The sequence below is a fragment of the Cinclus cinclus genome, chromosome Z (assembly GCF_963662255.1).
Source record: "Cinclus cinclus chromosome Z, bCinCin1.1, whole genome shotgun sequence".
NCBI classification, from domain to species: Eukaryota; Metazoa; Chordata; class Aves; order Passeriformes; family Cinclidae; genus Cinclus; species Cinclus cinclus.
In genome coordinates, this window is record NC_085084.1 from 25,677,380 (window position 1) to 25,697,232 (window position 19,853).

General features: G+C 38.4%; 1 protein-coding gene across 1 annotated transcript in view; it reads right to left on the reverse strand.

Annotated features, from left to right (window-relative positions):
- Positions 1-19,853, reverse strand: part of CAMK4 (calcium/calmodulin dependent protein kinase IV) — a 152,446-nt gene that overhangs the window by 34,350 nt on the left and 98,243 nt on the right. Inside the window, exon 5 of the mRNA XM_062513013.1 lies at positions 10,832-10,904. Within this exon, the coding sequence (XP_062368997.1) occupies positions 10,832-10,904 (73 nt within the window). The remainder of the gene's footprint in view (positions 1-10,831; positions 10,905-19,853) is intronic.

The window sequence follows — 19,853 nt, forward strand, 5'->3', positions numbered from 1 at the left end:
CTGGTGTCATTCCTTCTTATATGTCCAAAGTTGCAGGGAAGGATTTCAGCCAAAGATCCTTGCCAAGTTTAGAACACACTAGACATGGCTCTGAAACAAAACTTGGCTATCCAAGGTAGATTGTTGGTGTTTGAATACAATACCCCAGTGAATTACTTCTTTTCTTTTGTTTAGCTGTGCCTTACCATATTAAATAATTTTAAGTTTCTTTGCCTAGACAACAGACATCAGCTCTGTTATTTTAAGCATGTCAATCAAATTGAAAACTGACAGAAAGCTATGAACTGGTCCATGACTTTTCATTACTTAGATACATTGGTCTGTACTTCATGCAGAAAGCAAACAATTCTAAGAACCAATAAAGAGAAAAGGTCATGGAAAATAAAGTGCACAAAGAAACGTAAGTAAAATAGTAATATAATAAGGGATGAATAATTTAATCTGAAGAGCCACATGCCCATTCTGTGTAGCATCATATCAAGTACATCAAACCTGAGGAGTGACATAATTTTATGAACCTTTGCTTTCAACACATTAAAGGCTTTCTCGGGAAGACAGTGTCATCTTGTCTAAATCCAGCCACCTCTGGAGTCTGTTTTTTGGGGAATCTGGCACAAGCTGGAGCATGGGGAGCTGTGCAGCCCCATGGGGGCTATGTCTTGCATATCTGTGTGGTAGTGGGGACAGGGGAGTAGAGGCCACCCTGTCTTTGCCAGGCTGCTGCCACCATCTCAAAAGCCTGAGGTGTGATGTGAGCCAAAGAGCACAGGTGCACCATGGAATAGTCGCAATGTGTGATCCTGAGCTCAGATTACTGAGTTACCTGCAACAGACCTCCAAAAGACCTGCAAAAGAGACATGGTTTGCTGGCTATTTCAATTTCTATTTGCCAGCCAGTTCCTTTACAGCAATGATAACCCAACTGTATCGCTCTTCTGCTTATCTTATCCAATAGTTTGAAAAAGTACCCTTATTATGTTATTTAAAGTTATTTCTTCATTATCACTAAGACACAACTATAAAAATTTTTTATGCATTCCTGAAACACATGCTCGAAGATCTGCTCAGATGTAACTGCTTCAGTCTGCTTCTTCCTTAGGATTAGCAGAGATGGGGAAAACGCAAGTCTGGAAAGGAAGAAGGTCTGTACCTGACTAAATAGGGGATCCTTTGCAGACCCCAGATGTGAAATTAAGATTAGGAAAGTGGCAGCTGCAACACCACCATTGACAACACTAGTGGCAACCCAACAAAGCAGCCATCCTGCAGTCTCCTGTGGAAACAATTGCCAAAACACGTAGGGCTGGAAATGGTTATTCTATATTCAAGTGACATACTGGATGTGTTGTGGGTTGGTTCTCTCCCTTTTCCCTCTGTGGAATTTTCCCCATTGTCATGCTAAGATACCTGTTGACTGGGCCCTGGTGGCAAGGGGGAGGGGAGAGAAGAGGGAAACCCCTCGATATCCAAACATCCAGAAGAGCAGACAGAAGGCTCTGGCTCAGCCCATTTCCCCACGGAGTTCGGATGAGAAGGACGATCGCCGCCTCTGGTTCCATTCCTGCCATCCCAGCGCTGGGAGCCATCCTCACTGCTGTCGGACCCTGCCCTGCTGCCTTCTCGCTGTAACCTGCCACCATCCAGCACTCTGCTGAGCACTGGGACCCACACCGTGAGCGGAGGGCTCTCTCTCCATCTCTCTCTCTCCCCCTGGGACAGCTCTGCCATCACCCCCAGCCCTCCTGCAGCTCTGTGGGACCTGCCTGCCCCCAGCACCGGGAACTGCAGCTCAGGGAAAAGGTGCCTGCAGCCAAAAAACACTGGGACTGAGTTACTGTTGTGTTTGTGGGTAATTTCATAGCTGTTGTTGTTCTTGTTTGTGTTGTTAGTTATACTAGTAAAGAACTGTTATTCCTATCCCCATATCTTTGCCTGAGAGCCCCCTTAATTCCAAAATTATAATAATTTGTAGGGAGGGGGGGATTACACTCTTCATTTCAAAGAGAGGCTTCTGCCTTTCTTAGCAAATACTACCTGTCTTTCAAACCAGGACAGGATGTTATCTTTGCTGCAAATTTCTGTGACCGCACAGGTATTTAAAACAAAACTATATCAGATTTTGTCTTTGAGTTGGTTTCTCTACATTACCAGATTTTTCTTCACTCTATCTGATTAGAGAATTCAAAGCTCACTAGAGATTGAAGATTTTAATTTTATTTGTGGATTTATTAGTTCAGTTACTGACAGGTTTGCTCTTCTAGACAACCATACATTCACAATTATTGCAAGGACTTATGCTTTCACAGAAAATTACATGAATCCTTTAAAATAATTAGATAACCTCTGATTTGTTAATAGTATTTTGTCTGAAACTATGTTGTTCAGCAAAAAAACCTGGCTTTGGTTCATCTGTTTGATTAACCAATAGGCATGTGAACAGCAGAATACCTAATTACAAAATAAATATACCAAATGTGGGTATAGAGTAAATGGCACTACCCTACTACACCATTTGGAGGATGGGAGTTGTGGAAAGCACCCAGCACGAAGGGGTTCTGTTCCTGCACAGGAAGAAAAGATGCTAGCAGACCCTGGTCTGTGCATCTCTGTACCACTGCACTGTACATATACACTGGCAGGAGCAGGGCAGGAACTCCCCTCAGCTCCTGCACGTGATGGTGGTACCCCTGTAAACCTGAAGAAGAAGCAGCCACTTAGAGGTGGAAGATGCTCTCTGAGGAGAAGGTGTCTGCACCAAGCAATTCTCAGTTCTTGCTTGGCAGGGAGCTGCGGTACCTGTGGTATCTTGTCTGCCAGCAGCTCTGAAACAGCACTTGCTTGCTTGTTGATCCTCCCTACTTTGGATTTCTTTCCAATGAAAAACAAAATCATTGGGGTCTCAGGGAGGGTTTCAGAAGCAAAAACCAGGATCGAGATTAATAAAATACAGGAGGGAAACCCTGATTGCACAGATCTCCTCTCCAGGACGTCTGATGCATTACTTTTGTCTTCTACCCTTCCTTTCTTTCTTTAGGAAGAAGATGTCAGTCTGCTGCCTCCAACTAATAATTTTTCAGATTATTGAATAATTTCAAATAAATTTTACAAGAAACTAACATGTTACCAACCAGCTCTCTCACAAGGTAGAAAAAATAAAGCAGCCAGCAGAAGAGATCTTTTCAGTCCCATCATCAAAGAAATTCCACAAGATGCTCATTCTGTATACACCTGAATGCTTATGTAGTGCTCAGACTAAAGACACTTTAATAAAGCATCCTCTCAGATTTCAGCTGTCAAATTTCTCTTTCCTGAGTTTGTTCAATTATTCATCCTTCCAGACAGCCAAAAGCGCAAAATTATTCCAGGGTGGTTGTATCTGCACGGAAAACCATGTTGAATTTTTTGTTGGCAACAATGCTCCATACCACATATTATCGAATCTTTATGGAATTTTAGATTAGATCTTGATTTTTAAATTAAGGACATACTTTTAGCAGATTTTGTTGCATGCTTTTTCAAGTTCCTTATTAAAAAAATCCATAATTGTGTCACAAAGAAAGATTTAAGAACCCCTGTAAAGCAGGCACAGTCAGATGCAAGGAAATAGACTGATTTGCAGCCCTGAAAATTTCTTATACCTAGCTCTACAGTTGTCAGATTTTGCTCACTAAAATATAATTCATAGTTATCATATTTTATTGCCATAAAGTATTATAATAATTACAAAATACCATAGTATTTTATAGACAGGAAATCACAATGGTAAAGCAAAGTAACATTAAAACACAAGACATAAAAGATTCATATGTTTACTTCATGACAGATGGCATGCTGAATTTCTGCTATTGTTGCTTATAAGATGGACTCAGCTGAGCGGAGTACTTGGAAAAGCACATTTCAGTAATGAAATACACTGTTTGTTAACACTCCAGGTGCTGTCCATCCATACTATTGCACAAGAACTTGTGTCAGAAAATACAACAAAATCCTCACATTCAGCACTGTTCACCAGTCAAATTTGTCAATGTCCAGAAATCAAACTACCATTGACTGTGTGCTTCATTCAAGCACAAGCTAAGATAGCGACAGCTCCTGAAAAAAAGCCCTGATCACCCACTACCTGAACCAAGGAAACACCCTGTTTCTTATAAATGCCTGATATCATTATTTCTAGCTTATGAAGTAAAATAATACTCTCAAGCCTTATGAAGTGGTAAGTGTGGGGTGGTGCTGATTGACGAAAACACTGGCTTCAGTATTCACCTCTGCTAGGGTTTGGATCTTCCAACATGGAAGTCTGTGTAAAGCTCAACTGAAAAGAAGGAGTGCGTGAAATTTAAAGTCTAGGCACTCCCTGGATTTGTTGATAGAAGCAATAAAGGTGAAGGGAAAAGGCTTCAGAAACATTCTTCACGTATCAGCAAACAAGTGTGACAACATAAACCAGTCACTCAGAGACATAAAAATCATCAGGAAATAGAAAATGAAAAAGGAGAGAAGAAGATTCATTGCAAGTCCGAAAATATCCACAGTTGCTAACATTTCAGGGGAACAGTTGGGGATCTTAAGACATTAAATGGGGAGTCTTGATTCACTCATGCTATCAGGGTGACAGAAATTGAGCTGCCAAACTAAAACAATAATCGATAAATTTTTATGTAGCCTATTTAAGAGGGATCAGTGTCAGTCAATCTTATTTTACAACAACTCCTTGGAATGTCAGGAATCTTACCCAGAAAGGGAAAGAAATTCTCTTACTGTTTTTTCAAATCACAGGCATGGCCCTTCTGGTATGTTTCCATAGAACTTAATGAAAAAAAAAATGCAATTTTGCAAACAATTGTCCTGCTGAGAGGCTGCTATCTTAGTCAGTCTAGTACTGTGAAATTGGAGGTGCAAAATTGCTTAAGACTATAATAATACTACTGAGTAATTTTTTGGCAGTTGTCTTTCTTTTCACAGGTCCGCTTGTAATCTACTCCTGAAATCAATGTCTCTTTATTCCTTACCACCATTAGTGATGCATGAACAGCAAAACACAAGGAGACAAACCTGTCCTTACTTAGTCCTAGAGGCACAGTTGGCATAGGAAACAGAAAAACACAGTCCTGGGGGTCAGGATAAAAGGGTTTTCTTGGGCTTCAGTAGATCTTTCTGGGGATAAAGCAGTGACTTCTACAAAGGTGTTTCTATATTAATGTAATGTTTAACCAGATGCTTTTCAGTCCTTGGTGAAATAATGCAATATGTGTCCAGCCCGCCATCAAGTTATCAAGGCTGCACAGTTTGCATGAAGGGCAGCAGTTACCTAGTGTCACTCCTGCAGTGTCAGTTAACAATTTTCCTCTATCTTTTCATGCACAGCTGGGGGGTGTTCTACTTTGGTATTTCCTCTCGGGCAATTCCTAATACCTCCTCAGTCTTCATTCTTCTTGACTCTTTCTGTAGCACCCAGCTGCTAATCTCTTACTGTTTCTACACATTATGTGAAGATCTCAGGATACTTTTGAAGCTTCTCCAACTCAGAAGCCTTCAGAACCCTGCCAAGCTCATATAGGAATGTGTATTTTCAGAGATGCAGAGTGTACAGCATGTCCCACAGGAACAGGTACTTCAGTGCCCTATCCCTGAATTACAGTTTGCAAAATACATGCAATAAAAATTATTTCAATAAAAGGAGTATTAGCAGTTTAAGGTCTGAGATAAATGCAGTTTTTTTTTTCCTCTGGTTGTGCTTATTAGTTGCTAACATTGTGCTGGCTAACATAGAGAAGAGCAATATGTGGTTGTCTAAAGACAAGACTCAGACTCACACAGAGCTGGTTTTCTGCGGTATTTCCCCTCAAAAGGAGATGGCCAGGCCATCACCAAACAATGCCTCAAGAAGCAGTGAATCAGGCAGATAGACCCAGCCTTTGGACATGGTCAGCACTCTCTTCACACAGTATTTTCAACAATCCATCTTACAAATGAAGATGCAGGAAAATTGCCCATCTCCTTAAGATGAATTGGGAAAAGATCAAATCCTTTGAGTCCTCAGTGAGTTCGTAGACAGCAATTCTAATTTCCCTGCAACTGTCAGTCTCTTGGACTAAGTATGAGCTACTGACTCAAACACAGCATCATTTGGCATTGTATTTGTGCTGTGCTGAGAGTTAAAACAATTGCTAATTAGTTACTTTCATTGTTACTTCCAAATATTTTCCAGAATTAATGCTGAAGTGATGTGTTTTCAAAACAAGAGAAGGACAGCTTACTTAGATGAGAGCATAATACAAAAGAGCAACAATTTGGCAAATATGACCCTGACGTTTTGCTGCACTGGACATTAGCTGTAATACAGTAAATCTGCTTGGTACATTTCCTCTGTTAGTGATAATAGCAAATACAATACCCTCATTTCCTCATTGCTGATGGAAGCATTGCTAGGCTCTTTTGACTGTAACTCTTCTTCAATACAGGTACTGCAAGAGGAACCTTGTACTCAGCTGAAAACAGATTTTAAAATTTTTTTGAAAAATTAATTCTGAATCAAGATACTGATAAATCAGGTTAGTTTGATAATAAGTCCCAGTCTGTTACCCTCTACGCAATTTAAGTACATCAGTTACAAGAAAAAAATAGCTTAAAATCTGTTTTCAACAAACATCAAAAGCAATCAAATGTAAGCTTGCAAAATAATGAACCTTCTCATTTAAGAATGCCTTCACACTCTAAGCAGATTATCCTGTGTATTACTGAACATTGCTTCAGACACAGCACATTTGAAATACAAATGCAATTCTCTCCCAGGCAGGGGTAGCACTTCAATCGGTTTCTTACATAACTTGACAGTTTACCTGCTTGCTTATTGTTCTTAACAGAAGCGTAACAGAACTGTTTCCCAGGGCACTGATGAAGCTCCTGTTAAAATGTTGTCACCAAATGGAAGAAAAGGCCAAGACAATTTCCCAGCTTCCATGGAGTAATCTCTGTACGTGATGTGTTAAAGCACCCCTCCTCCAAGAGGATTCACCTTCAAGCCTCAAAAATCTTGAGGAAAGAAAGATTCCGTGCCAAGACTAGACCAAAAAGAAATTATTTTTTATCTATTAAAAACCCAACAACAATGCTGTAGGATGGACAGATGTTGTTATTTCTTACTACAAGTCATTAAGTTGTATGCCATGCCTATGGAAATACTCCCAGTTCAGGGATGAATGAATGTAATTGGCCTGCAAAACACATCCTGATACCCATCTAACCATCAGTGCATAATCTGAAACTTCTGCATAATCTTTATCTCTTGTACACTTTTCTTTGAATGCCAAACCTCCCAAATACCTAAATCAATTCTCTTGATTCTTATCCTGTCTTTAGAAGTTTGATTTGCTCATTTGTCCTAAGCTATAATTGTCAGACACACCAATGCCTCAGAGTTTGCAAATGTGCTTGAAAACTGCAAGTAGGTTCTTACCTACTAACATACAGTTCATTAATGCACAGATCAAAATTCTCTGAAACTAATAGAAACCCTTAATCTAGATTTTCTTTCTCAAACCTGCAAGTTGCTTAAGTGCCCTCAGGCTTTGCCACCGTACCTGCCAGTTCAGAATGCTGCCTGTGAATTTAAGATGACAAGGAACTGAAGTGCAGATCTATAATGAAGCTTAAAGCAGTACAAAATCTAAATTAAAAAATAGAAACTGAGGAAGTCCCACATATAACTCCAGGAAAATGTTCCTATCTAGACAAGATAATGGGCAGTCTAAGAAAAGAAATGATTGTAAAATTTGATGTGAATTTAATTTAGAGACTGAATGGATGAGTTCAAAACTACATATAGCAGCACGCATGCTAGTAAATACTCTAAATACAAAAATTAAACTGTTATACTTAATTTCAAATTTAAATGTATTGGAAATAGTAATTTAACCCTCAAGCAGAAAGTTATCCCTTTGACACTAATGCAGAGTCGGTAAGATGGAACAGCATTTATTTTTCGTGACAAATACACTTAAAATACACATTAAAAAAACAAATCAGTGTAATTTTATAAAGTTTGACTAGCTGAAAAACAGATGTGTGTTTTTTTCTTAAAGAAGTATGCGATATTTGTTTTGTGACCAATCTTTTGAGGACTACTTGGATTCCAAATTACCAATAACTTATTCTGCAAGATACCCAGAAAATCTGGCCTCAGGATGTCTGCATGCGGAAATGCATTCATTACAAAAAAAAAAAAAAAAAAAAGAAAAACTGCTACTAGAATAAGTATGCAAGGAAACCACACTGCATTCAACTCATTCCTTGAGAAGGAAGAAACAACAATAGTGTGCCAAGAAAAACTGCCCTCAAATGCCTCCTCTTTAGGCATGAAACTCATTCATGGAATCATGAGAGTCTCTCTCAACTCCCTGTGCTGTCAAATAGCAACAAAACCTCTCTACATGCTTTGAACACACAGCAGAAGAGCTAAAGGGATGAACATTGGTTGGACCTAGTTTTGTACAAGCCTTTTATGTTATGAATGAAGCTATCTCCCAGCTTGAAGAACAATGAAAGAATAATGGAACAGGCAAAAATGCAAAAGAGAGGAAAAAAATGTAATGTGTTCCTGATAAGGGCAAGTACAGTCACCAGCTGGGAGCTCCAGATCACATGTAAACAGCAGAAAGGAAAATCATGAAAAAAGGCAAAATGGCTGAGAAGGTCTACAAAACATTTTGTTTGATCTTGGGATGACAGATGTTGGATATACTTATGATGATTTGTGACATGAAGATTCAGATTAATCTTCTGTGTGCTACTCTGGTTGCTTGATTAATTCTTGGTAAACCAATTAGAGCTGGGCTTACAGGTATTCAGGTATTACAAAAACCAGACAGACCTAGAACCTTTATTGATTAGTCTGTTATTTAGTCCATTTGCTTTAACAATTTCAAAAGGAATCTAATAAAAAAATGCTTATGTGGTTTTAGAATTCCACTCTACACTTCCCATTAAATTTTTTAGAAGTGTCTCATAAAAACCTTTTCTGTATGAAGACATAATACCACCTCATGTTAATGATCCACTGTAAGGATAGGTCCATGACTACCGTAACAGCCCTGAACAGGAACCTTATAAAACATTTAGTTCAAGAGAGGTCAGCAACACGAAGGCTGGATGCTGCTTTATCAAAGAGCAATTTATAAAAATCACATAGGACAAAAAGCCTTTGTGGTGTCAGAAGAGTATTCTCTGGCATTGTCTATTGTACAAATTGTAGAAATACTTGGTTTTAAGAATGATCTATGGATACATGTCCTTTTATTTTGAAAAGAATATTTTGCTGCAGCATTTTCCACTTTCTAACAATAAGTTGTCTCCTGCTTACAAGCACCATTCTGTCAAATTTATAGCCCTAATCTATCAGACTACTTCAGCAAGACTGCAAAGATCCCAACCCAGGAACTGCCACTTCCACAGCTTTTCCAGCTTTGGCTTAGATGTTCGGTGTCAGCTGTAAAAGCGGAAACTAATACAGTTCATTCTAGTTAGGGATCTAGTACAAGGAATCCTAGAAATCCTAATCATTGCTTATATAAAAATCAGCTTCTCAGTTTTTATATGTCACTGTTCTGTTGATTTCAGCCAAGCTATTACTTATAGAAACTGAAGATTTTTCTCTTGTTTCTGGCCTTAAAATAAAGAGCTTAAACACCTTCTGAAATGTATTTCAGCAAAACTTAATAATATTTTTTTGTAAAATAATGTTAAATAATGTAGAGCCATTTTAACTGGTGCACCTCAACTGAAAGAAAAAATTAGCAATAAAATAACAATCTAAGCCAATTTTAAAAGTTTATACAAATGCATTGTGCTGTGCTGTAAAATACATAATTTAGATTTCTTCGGGTGAGACTGACATCACAGACATCAGATCATTCAGAAGGGACCATCAAGTGAGCATGCACAGTCTTGCAGTATGTGGAGTTAGTGTTGTAAACACCAGTTCTCACATCTTATTTAGTGTGAACAGGCTCACCAATAGTACTAATGGGGGTGTTTCACACTGAGGTATTTTGTTATCATCACAGGTAAACATGTCCAGATTGGCTTGCTCCTTCTGGTGAACAGAATTACTGCTGTAGCCAATAATCTCCTCATCTCTAGATACCTTCCATAGAGGCCAGTCTTCTCTACCAGTCCTTTTCTGAGGACAGCTCCTTTGACACTGAATCTCCATGGATGACCTGTACAGAACCAGCCCCATCACTAACATCCTTCAAATGAGCCCTGCAGGTTGACCTCTTTTTCCCTTGTCCAACATGTCCCCTCTCTTCTGTACTGGAAGTGGACAGTACTAACATGTACACTGGACATTGTACAAATGAATTTCTTAAGTATTTCCCCAGCATCTGATTGCTGGTTTGGAGAATGCCTGGTGTGAAATCAGATGGAAGAGCTGCAAGTGACTAAGAAGCACAGAAAATGTACTGAAATACTGTTTGTAGACACTAGAAGCCTTCCTCAAGAATCTGTATACCTTTCTCGAAGTGACAGAATGTGAAATTGTTGTATAAAAATTCCAGTGTTTCAAAAACACAAAACATATAGAGGAAGAAGGTAAATTAGAAACTGCACAAGTTTCTAGCAACAATTAGTATTCTGCTCTCTCTCCACATTACCATTAATTCTGATTGAAGTGCAATTCTTTGAAGTATCACTGATTCCTTTAAAAATTATCAGTATGGAATTAATTGTAGGAGGAAACTTGTGCACACTGCCTCTTTCAAACACAAGTATTTACTGAGCCACTGTGGGTGAAAGATCAGGTGCTGAGCATGAGATGCCAGATAATACTCACAGAAACTGCTTCCAGGATTTGTTTGACAGCATCTGCAGCATCTCGTTCACTGTAGTACCCCTTTTCAACAATCCTACAGAAAAAAAGCAACACCAATAAGCATTAAGTTGAATAAACAGTGAAGGAAGGTGCTTCTTTTCAAAACTGAGACAACAAGAAATCAAATTTAAATATGACCAGGACAGTGGAGTACCCTCAAGAGACAACAACCCTTTTGTAATTCAAGTTACCTTTGATTTCCAGTTAAATGAAAGACAGGAGGTAAAATGTCAGCTTGATAAAGTACTCGTAATATATGCACATATTCAGTTCAAAGTTTTTGAAACTTTCTGACAATCAAGGAATATGAAAGACAAAACTATTCAACATTTAGGGTCTGATTTTTCACTTTTATATTTAACTTAAACTCTTCCTTCCCAGTTAGTTAGTCAGTTAGATAGTAAGTTATAGAACAAAAGCACTATTCTATGCATACACAGATGTGAGTTGTTAAAGAGAAAAGGTTGGTGTCAAAGTTTACTGGTTTCAAATTATCCTTTAAGTGTGATGGGCTGAACAATTGTCTTTTTTCCCTCGTCAGTAGAAAACTGGGGATGCTACATGCAAAGAAACACAAGGGATTTTTACAACTAAAGCTACTTTTTCTTACAGTCAGCAATAGACACAGATTTGCACAATGACATACAAGCAGTCAATGAAAGAAAGATCTATCATTTAGATATCCTAATGCTCTATTTAAAGAGACAGTCGACAGTCTTTTTACTAATTTTTTAACCGAGCATAATTCTTCCTCAGAGAGTTCTCTTAAAGGTCAGATTTTTGATATGAAGTCTTCATATTTTTACTGTATTAATTTTTCAAAGCCCAAAAAAACATAGACAGATGCTGTCTAGAAACAGAACCTGTGATGCCTACAAGACATTTGATAAAACAACGTTTTGCAAGCAGACAAGCCAGTTTTATAAAACAATATCCTAAAATCCCCATGAAGCAGTACAGCAAGGAACCTTTAATGTCTGAAGTCACTGGAAATACTTTCTGCCCAGAGGTTCATAAAAGGGCTCTGCTGGTGACAGGAAGGACATCCTTTCTCCCCACTGCTCTTGCTTTGCAGGAACCTTTTAGCACTTCCTTTTACTGAAATAACAGATTCATGTTAAGTGACCATCAATGCAGCTCCTCACAGCTTCAGAGAACTGACAGGAAAGGTGTGACTAACCTACATATAAAAAGCATTACTTTATACTCATTAGAAGATCAAGTGACTAGAACTAAGAAATAAAGCAAAGATAGCACTACACCAGAAACAGAGGCAACAAGAATGGCACTGTGGAAAGCAGTCTACACAATTGGATATTCCCAATCAGCTGCAATTACTTTACACTCATTGCATTCACAGAGAACTGAGTCTATTCATGTGGCAGCAGAACAGCAAGCAATCCCTCTCAAGCAGCTCTTCTATACCTTTTTATTTCATTGCTGCATAATTGCTTGTGATTATTTCTAGAAGTTTGTTTGGTTTGGGCTCTTTGGGTGTTTTGGCAACCCTTTAGCTGTCATGCCATATGCACTGTTTAACGGCTTTGCTTTTTTTGTGCCTTCAGCCCTTCTCCTGTTTTGGTCATCTGTTTACACCATTAGGGAGAGCTTTACCAGAACTTACCACCATAAGGGGAAAACAAAACAAATCTTACTGAGTTTTAGCCTGAAGTATAGAAAAGAGGTTAAAAACCCCGAACAATTATGCAATAAAATGCTACATTATGCTTGAAGGTAGATTACTCCTTGGCCATTTCCTGAATGATCCTCTTCTGTTAGATTACATAGGGAGACCTGAGCCCCAGTGATGCTCTTGCTTAGCTCTTCATTCCCCCAAATACACTGGCTTTGCTTCCTCCTCCTTTTTAATTAAAATGAAGTATTTAGTGACAGCCAGATGTACCTGTCTGTAGCATCCACCCTGCCCTGGTCCACCGAGTCCACCAGGTGCAGGATAACCTTGTGCGCCTGACCTCAGAAATGCAAGAGGCAGGTTCTAAGGCCTAAACAGTATGTAGAATACTCTGATTTTCCAACACATCTCAGACTGAGGTCAGAGAAATATAAAGTAATGCAGTTACAATTCAACTTACATGTCTCCCTTAATAAAAAAATATATTTTTTTACAATGTGGTAACTGTTCTATTTTTTGTAACACATAAATCAGGGGAATGCAAAAACAAACAAAAAAAAAACCCCAAACAAGCAAACAAACAAACAAAAAAAAACCCACAAAAAAAACCAACAAAAAAAACCACACCACAAAACCTTAAAAGCAGTCTACAGCTTTGTATTTTCCTCCAGTCACCCAAATCAAAGAAAAGAGGGGTTCCAGTAAGTGCCCATCCAATGTTAATTACCTGACCAGTGGAAACAAGGGAAAAATCAAAGAGACATACAAGACTGCCCTCTTGACCTCAAGATGAGTCCGTGCTGACTTAGACAATATATGCTGCTAAGGATAGCATGCTGCTCTCATTATTTATATTAAGCACATAGCAGAATAAACACACAGGCCTTAAAGATGAAGCCTTGTAATTTACACTTTAAAATAAATAAAAGTAATGAAGCGTGGGCCTGTGTTTCTGGAGAGCAGTAAAGAACAGCTGTAGAAAGATTGTGCAATGCACTGGACCAATCTGCTAATGCTACATGTGAATGACATGCACCTGCAAGCCAATTACAGATTATGTCATATAGAATTAACTTTTAAGTTTTCCAGGAATCTAGAATTCAGACTTATTGACAATAGAAAACTTACTCTTGATAATAATCTAGCAAACAGAAAACCTAATATTCTGTGATAGCAATACATGATAAAAGACATCCCTTTCTACAGATGAACATTTATTTCCAAGGGTACTCTGTTTTAGAACTAAAACCTGGGTATTAGGCAGTAAGCAAGAGTATTGAAATAAGATTATTTTGTAGATTAGGTCATATAGTAATGCTGGGGAATCATTTGCATATTTATTTTTTGCATCCTCTCTGTGATACTTCACATAAGACAAATGGTAGGTGTGCCAGCAAGACTCCTACCTGAGACCAATGAGTCTTCTTTAAAAGGATTTTTTAAATTCAGTCTGAAGATTAACAATTGCCCTTTTTTCTATAATGGGAAGGAAACCTGCAGAAATATCTTATTTCACTATGATTGAAGCAAACCCCAACTATTTATACCTAGTTTACAGGATTATCTTTGACAAAACCATGGGTGAAGGAAGATTAAGCCTTTGCTGAGAGGACAGAAAGATAGGAACAGAACCAATAAGGAATTAATTAAATATTCTCTTTGATATGGAAATTAATGACCCAGGTAGGCCATGAGAGTGATGGAGAGCACTCTGTGAGGAAAACTGTGAGGAAGACAGCAGGGAATCCAGAACTGCTTGAAACCAGAAAAAAAATGTTTGGAAAAAACATTTAGTTTGGTGCTGCAAGCATCCAGAAAATTTAAGATGTAACTTCAAAATGATGACATTATAGACTGAGCAAAAATGCAACACTGATTTGTGCAGGATCCCTTTATCACAATTATGCATGCACATTTATTGAAATATGCTGATCCAATTGTTTACATTTTTTATATATCAAGACACAAATTTAGCAGAATGTTTACTAAATGGACAGCAAGCCACAGCTCTCCCAAATCACCATCTGACTCAACCTGGTCTTTCCAAGCACATGTCATCATATTTGAGACAAATCTGCCTCCTGTATAAAGGAGCAGGGAAATATTTCCCAGAGCCCCTACACGGTGCCCACTCCCAGTGCCATGTCCAGAGATGGAGATGTCCTTTGGGAACAGCCCCAGTCCCATGATGCTGAGACACATCCCTGCCTGCCTGCAGGGCCTGGGCACCCCCAGAAATCTGTGTTATCACACTGTCAGCTGCTGCTGCTGCTCAGAGGTGGAAGAGCCTTGCCAGGGTAATGGGGCTGTAACAGATTTAGCAGTGAGCAAAATCACCCTTAGCATCACAGTGCACAGCAAGCATGGGAAATGGCACAATGTATTTTGGGGGACAAATGCTCTCCTACAGCTGATATTTTGGCAGCTCCCATCATCAAACACATTTATGTGTTCAAGTGTTTCATAATTTGCATTAATCCTTGTCAGATTCCAACGAACCTTTCCAGCATTTCTGTTCCTTGTGAGCACCAGAAGTTTTCTTGCAGTATAAATTTAGTTTTGCAGACAGTTTTTGGTGTAGACTCTGTACCACAGAACTGCAGCTCATGCTACGTTTCTTATAATATTTCTATGTCGCACATCTTCATCAGAGTCTACAATTGCAGACGCATAAACTCTTACCAGCATTCACCACACCCCTGCAGCCTCCAGTGTAATTTGGGAAGACCATGTAATGGATTTTATTCCTTTGGGGGCATTCTTCCTGCTACTATGCTTTAATTCACTGTATCTGTGTGAAGCCATGGAAAGCAGTGGACCATATCCCAGTAAAGTGAGGGAGTTAGTAGCCACACCTGCTCTGCAGAAAATTTATTATTGCTGGGGGAAAAAAGGAAGAGTGCAGTCCTGCTAAGCTAAACACATGAGATCTGAAAATCAGTGAGGAAAGAGATAGGGAATCCCAATGTATCATTTTAGAATCAATTTTCAGAGAAGTATTAAAATTATATTGATATACAATTTCATGCTTGACTAGAACACATTTCTGGGGATTAACAACAAGCACATCAGGCAAGTGAAAATAATCAGCGGGGTTTGATTTTTCAAGGAGCAACAAAACAGCTGTTTCCAAGTCCAGCAAGAGAAACAGAGTTTGCACAGCTTCACTGGTAGAAAAAGAAATCAAAACCACCCAAGAACCTGCTTTGAGCAAGGAACGGACTCATTAATGCTAGAGGATGCTTGACTGGGCTAGTCACTGATAGCACACACCTCTTTGCGCAAGGTTGACAGTGCCTTAAATTCCCAGTCAGCATTTGCTGCTGCTGTTACAGCCCTCAGCTAAGAGTGAGGACCACTCCAGGCCTCTCCCTGTGGCAATGCCTGGAACTTTTAGTTGAGATTGCTGACCCTGAGACCAAAGCCTTCTTTGATTTTATTTTTCGTTGGTATAAGAATCGGTATTGGTACAATGCATTTTCTTGCATTTGAAACTCAATGTACTCAATGACTCCTGCTCATCACGAAAATTTAAAACCTTACCACTTTAACAAATTTATTTTTCCTCCCCCATGTTCTACATGCACTAGTTCTAGTCTTAGCTTTTCTTCTCTGCTTGCCTCCCATGTGGGCCACTCTACCCATCATCCAGATTTGCCTGAAATGTGAGCAGGTAAAGTCTGTTGCTTTCCTGCCTTAACTCATATTAGCAAATGCACTTAGTTTTATGCTAATTAATCTCAACAGTTACTCTAAAATTTGCAATATTTAGCAATCATTTATGTTGCTGCTATAAATACTACTTCTCCACAATGTGGAGTTGGTAGCATTTGAGTGTTAACTGAATTTAGAAACATCTAAATTGCAAAAGTCCTGCTAGATCAACTTGGCCATCTAAGACAGTAAAAATTACTACACCTCATCAGTTCCCAACATTCTTTTGCTTTCTCTAAGCACTGTCTGTATTTTCTTTGCAGACAATCCTTTATCCTTTATAACTATTGTGACATTAAAAAAAAAGCCATCACTCTTCTTAGGGTTATTTTCATTCTTCCCCAGCTGGCTTTTTCCCAAAACCCTTGCAATACATCTTAGCTGTGGACTATGTCATGCTACTCCATGTACAGTCTCAGGCAAGTCACTGCCCAGGATACATACAAGCTCTGTTTCAATGCCAGTATGTGCTAACAATTTTAAAATTTGTTTGATTCTTTATAATAAATGTTATTTTCTCTAAAATGCTTTGGTTGTTATGGAGATATTTTCTGAAACAACTCAATTCTTATGCAAATTCTTGTATTCAATTAAAATGAAATTAGAAGATTTCTACAAGCTAAAGTGAGACTAAAAACTAGCAGAAACAGGAAACAAAAATGACATTGCTCTATTCAATAGCAAAATGCTTTCCACAGGGGACACTTTCTCAATGAATGATTCACAGATCTATTGGTTCTTGTTTGTACTGAGGTGATTGCAATTCCTGGTTGCTCTCATGCATTTTTTTTAAGTTAAAAAAAAGGTTTCCCACATAAATATGTATGTATTTTCCATACTACAGAATTTAAGAATAAAAAATATTTTTAAAAGTAGCTCTGATTCAGAATCTCTCTTATTCTACAACCATTTCCATATTACAGAGCAGACTAGCTGTTACTGCCTCTAACGACAATAACTGCCTGTCTGTGATCTGAAAAAAGATGATGGGAAATACTGCCCTGGGTTTGGATCTGACTTCCTGTGACAAACAAGAAGTTTTTCTTCAGTACTGTGTCTAGAAATCAAATTCAGCACTGCTGTCATTCACGAAAACTGTTTTCCGTCCATTGTTATTAAGCAAGATGCACTCTCCGATGAATGTGGCATGCAGGAGAATTTAGAGAAAGATTATGTATTTCTTATAGCTCATACTAGGATTTGTTTCCCCCTCTTTAACTTTCTGCTTCCAACTCAGCATTACTATAGCACCCACAGAATCAGACAAGTTCACCTTTGAGTAGCTGATCTCAGAAGGTATTTTAAAAAAAACAAGTCTTCGCTTCTAGAGGTTGTGAAGCCATAGTGCTCAGGAACTGGCTGCAAGCTTCCCTCTCAAAAGTTTCTGTGTAACTGGCTATGTGAGGCAATGCAACAAATGGAATTACTGAAGCATGTCAAAAATGCTGCCTGCTGAGGAGGGGCAAAGAGAAGAATCCCTGAAAGCTTGAAAAAGAGGCAGTGGCCTGGGAAGGAGAAAGGAGCAGCACTGAAGGCACCAGTGAAGCTGCCCTGACAACTGCTGAGGATTTAATTGCATTCCACCGTCTATCCATGATATAGGTAAGATGTGGGAATGTGGAGGAAGTTTAATAGATAGTAACTGACATGTAGAAAACATAACGGGGGACAAAAGATTGCAGGGGCAAAGAAAATAGAATCTTTCACAATCCTCTGCTGCATAAGAGTTTGCTATAAAGTTTGCTTTAAAGAACAAAGTAATCATCTTCCCTCTACTTACTGGGGACAAAGCAAACTAATACTGAATAAATACCAAATTTACAGAAAAAAAGTTTTTCCTATTATTGACATTGAATATAATTATCAGTCTGGACAGTCACACAGGTTACACATAAGACTACAAAGGTATTTAAGAAAAAAAACCAAACATGGATGCCCAAGCATGGTGGAATGATCCTACCTGAGTTCAGGTGACCCACCTGCCCACTCCACCCTTCCACCAGTGTAGTTCTAGCTGCCATGACATTTTAAACACGTTGCCCTGGAGCTGACTCTGGCACATCACCTACTTCCTAGCAAGAGTGAACAACTGACCATCAAACACTGGAACTGGCCACAGCTTCCATAACTCAGATTGTGATTATATCCTCTATGTCACAATTCCCATGAGCATTCATATTATCATTATTCAGTTCAGGATTATTTCAGGTTCACCTCTTCCAGACCCTCTTTGGCGGCCTTGGCACCACTTACAGTGCACTGGTCTGTGATGCGTTCCTTACAACCATGACTAAAGGTTAACATAGAACTGAGAAGTACATCACCTAAAATATATTTGTTTTTCAGGCTTTCATTTAAAAATCTCCTTAATTATCATCCAGGAAAAGCATTTCAGTGCTCTGAATATTTAGGAAAACGGTACTTCTTCCTAAAATGTTTTGACTTACTTTATACTCTTGTCATAATGTGCATAGCAAAAAAAGGAATTATATCCAAAATGAATAAAAGACGCATGTCCTAAGTGACTTTATAATTTCAGGAGAGGTGTTGAATCAATGCACAGAAGCTACATCATTAACACTTGGGTCAGTCAGGGACTTTCTGTATGTACTTATGTATGTAGGGTACAGTTTTACAGGCAGTAGGTTTTTTTACCTCAACAGCCATCAAAACCTCTCAGCATTTCAATAAAATAAGAAGTTAAATTTTGTTAATAATTAGGGAATTCAATTATTCAATCAACTTTCTAATTAATTTAACAGGTTAATTTAACTCTCCTAGCTTTTCTGTCATCCAGATTATATATATCTATATTACAATGTTGAGACTGTGGTAGAAAACTGAGAATACACCTGTCAGAGGAGCTGTAATCACGAGAACCTTCTGTATTAAAAATATCTAATAAACTAAAGAGCTTCACAGGCACAGATGTGTACAGCTTACAAAATGCTTTCCCAGCTTCCAGACTGACAGAAAATTAGGCACTGACCACCAAAAAAATTGTAAAGGCATTATTACAACTCTGTATGAGAACAAAATACCAAATTACATTGGAAAGGAATACAAATGAGCATTAATTCACATGTCCTCATTCTGAAATTACTCAGTTTTTACTGAAAGCTAAATTACTTTAATTAAATTATTGAAGCTAAATTCAAGATAAACTAAATGATCTACTAAGATACCAAAGAGCACTTTTATCAGAGCTCTGTCTTGACTTCCAACTTCAGAGAATTGGCATAGTTGGTGTAGTCAAGTCACCAATCTCTTTTTATTTTTGTCATTCCTGAATGAGGGATCTGTAACAAGGTCCTATGAAGCAGAGAGTCCAAAGGACTTCTCTGACCCTTGTTCAGAAGACACAGACTGCCATAACATAATGAGACCAGCAAACAGAAGGTACAATTCTGACACTAGCTCATAAAAGACTCCTATTTTAGTGACTGATTAATTCCTTGACTATTTTTGACATCCCTTAGCAATTTTAAGTTCCAAAAGCACTATCAAAAAGGTGTTCTTAAAGCCTGGGACAGCTTCACTATATTTTGCCCATAAGAAGCAATCATTCCCACACCTCTTAAAAATCCTCTTAAAAGTTCTTTAGAACAATTAATATTTTTGTTCATGTGTACTATA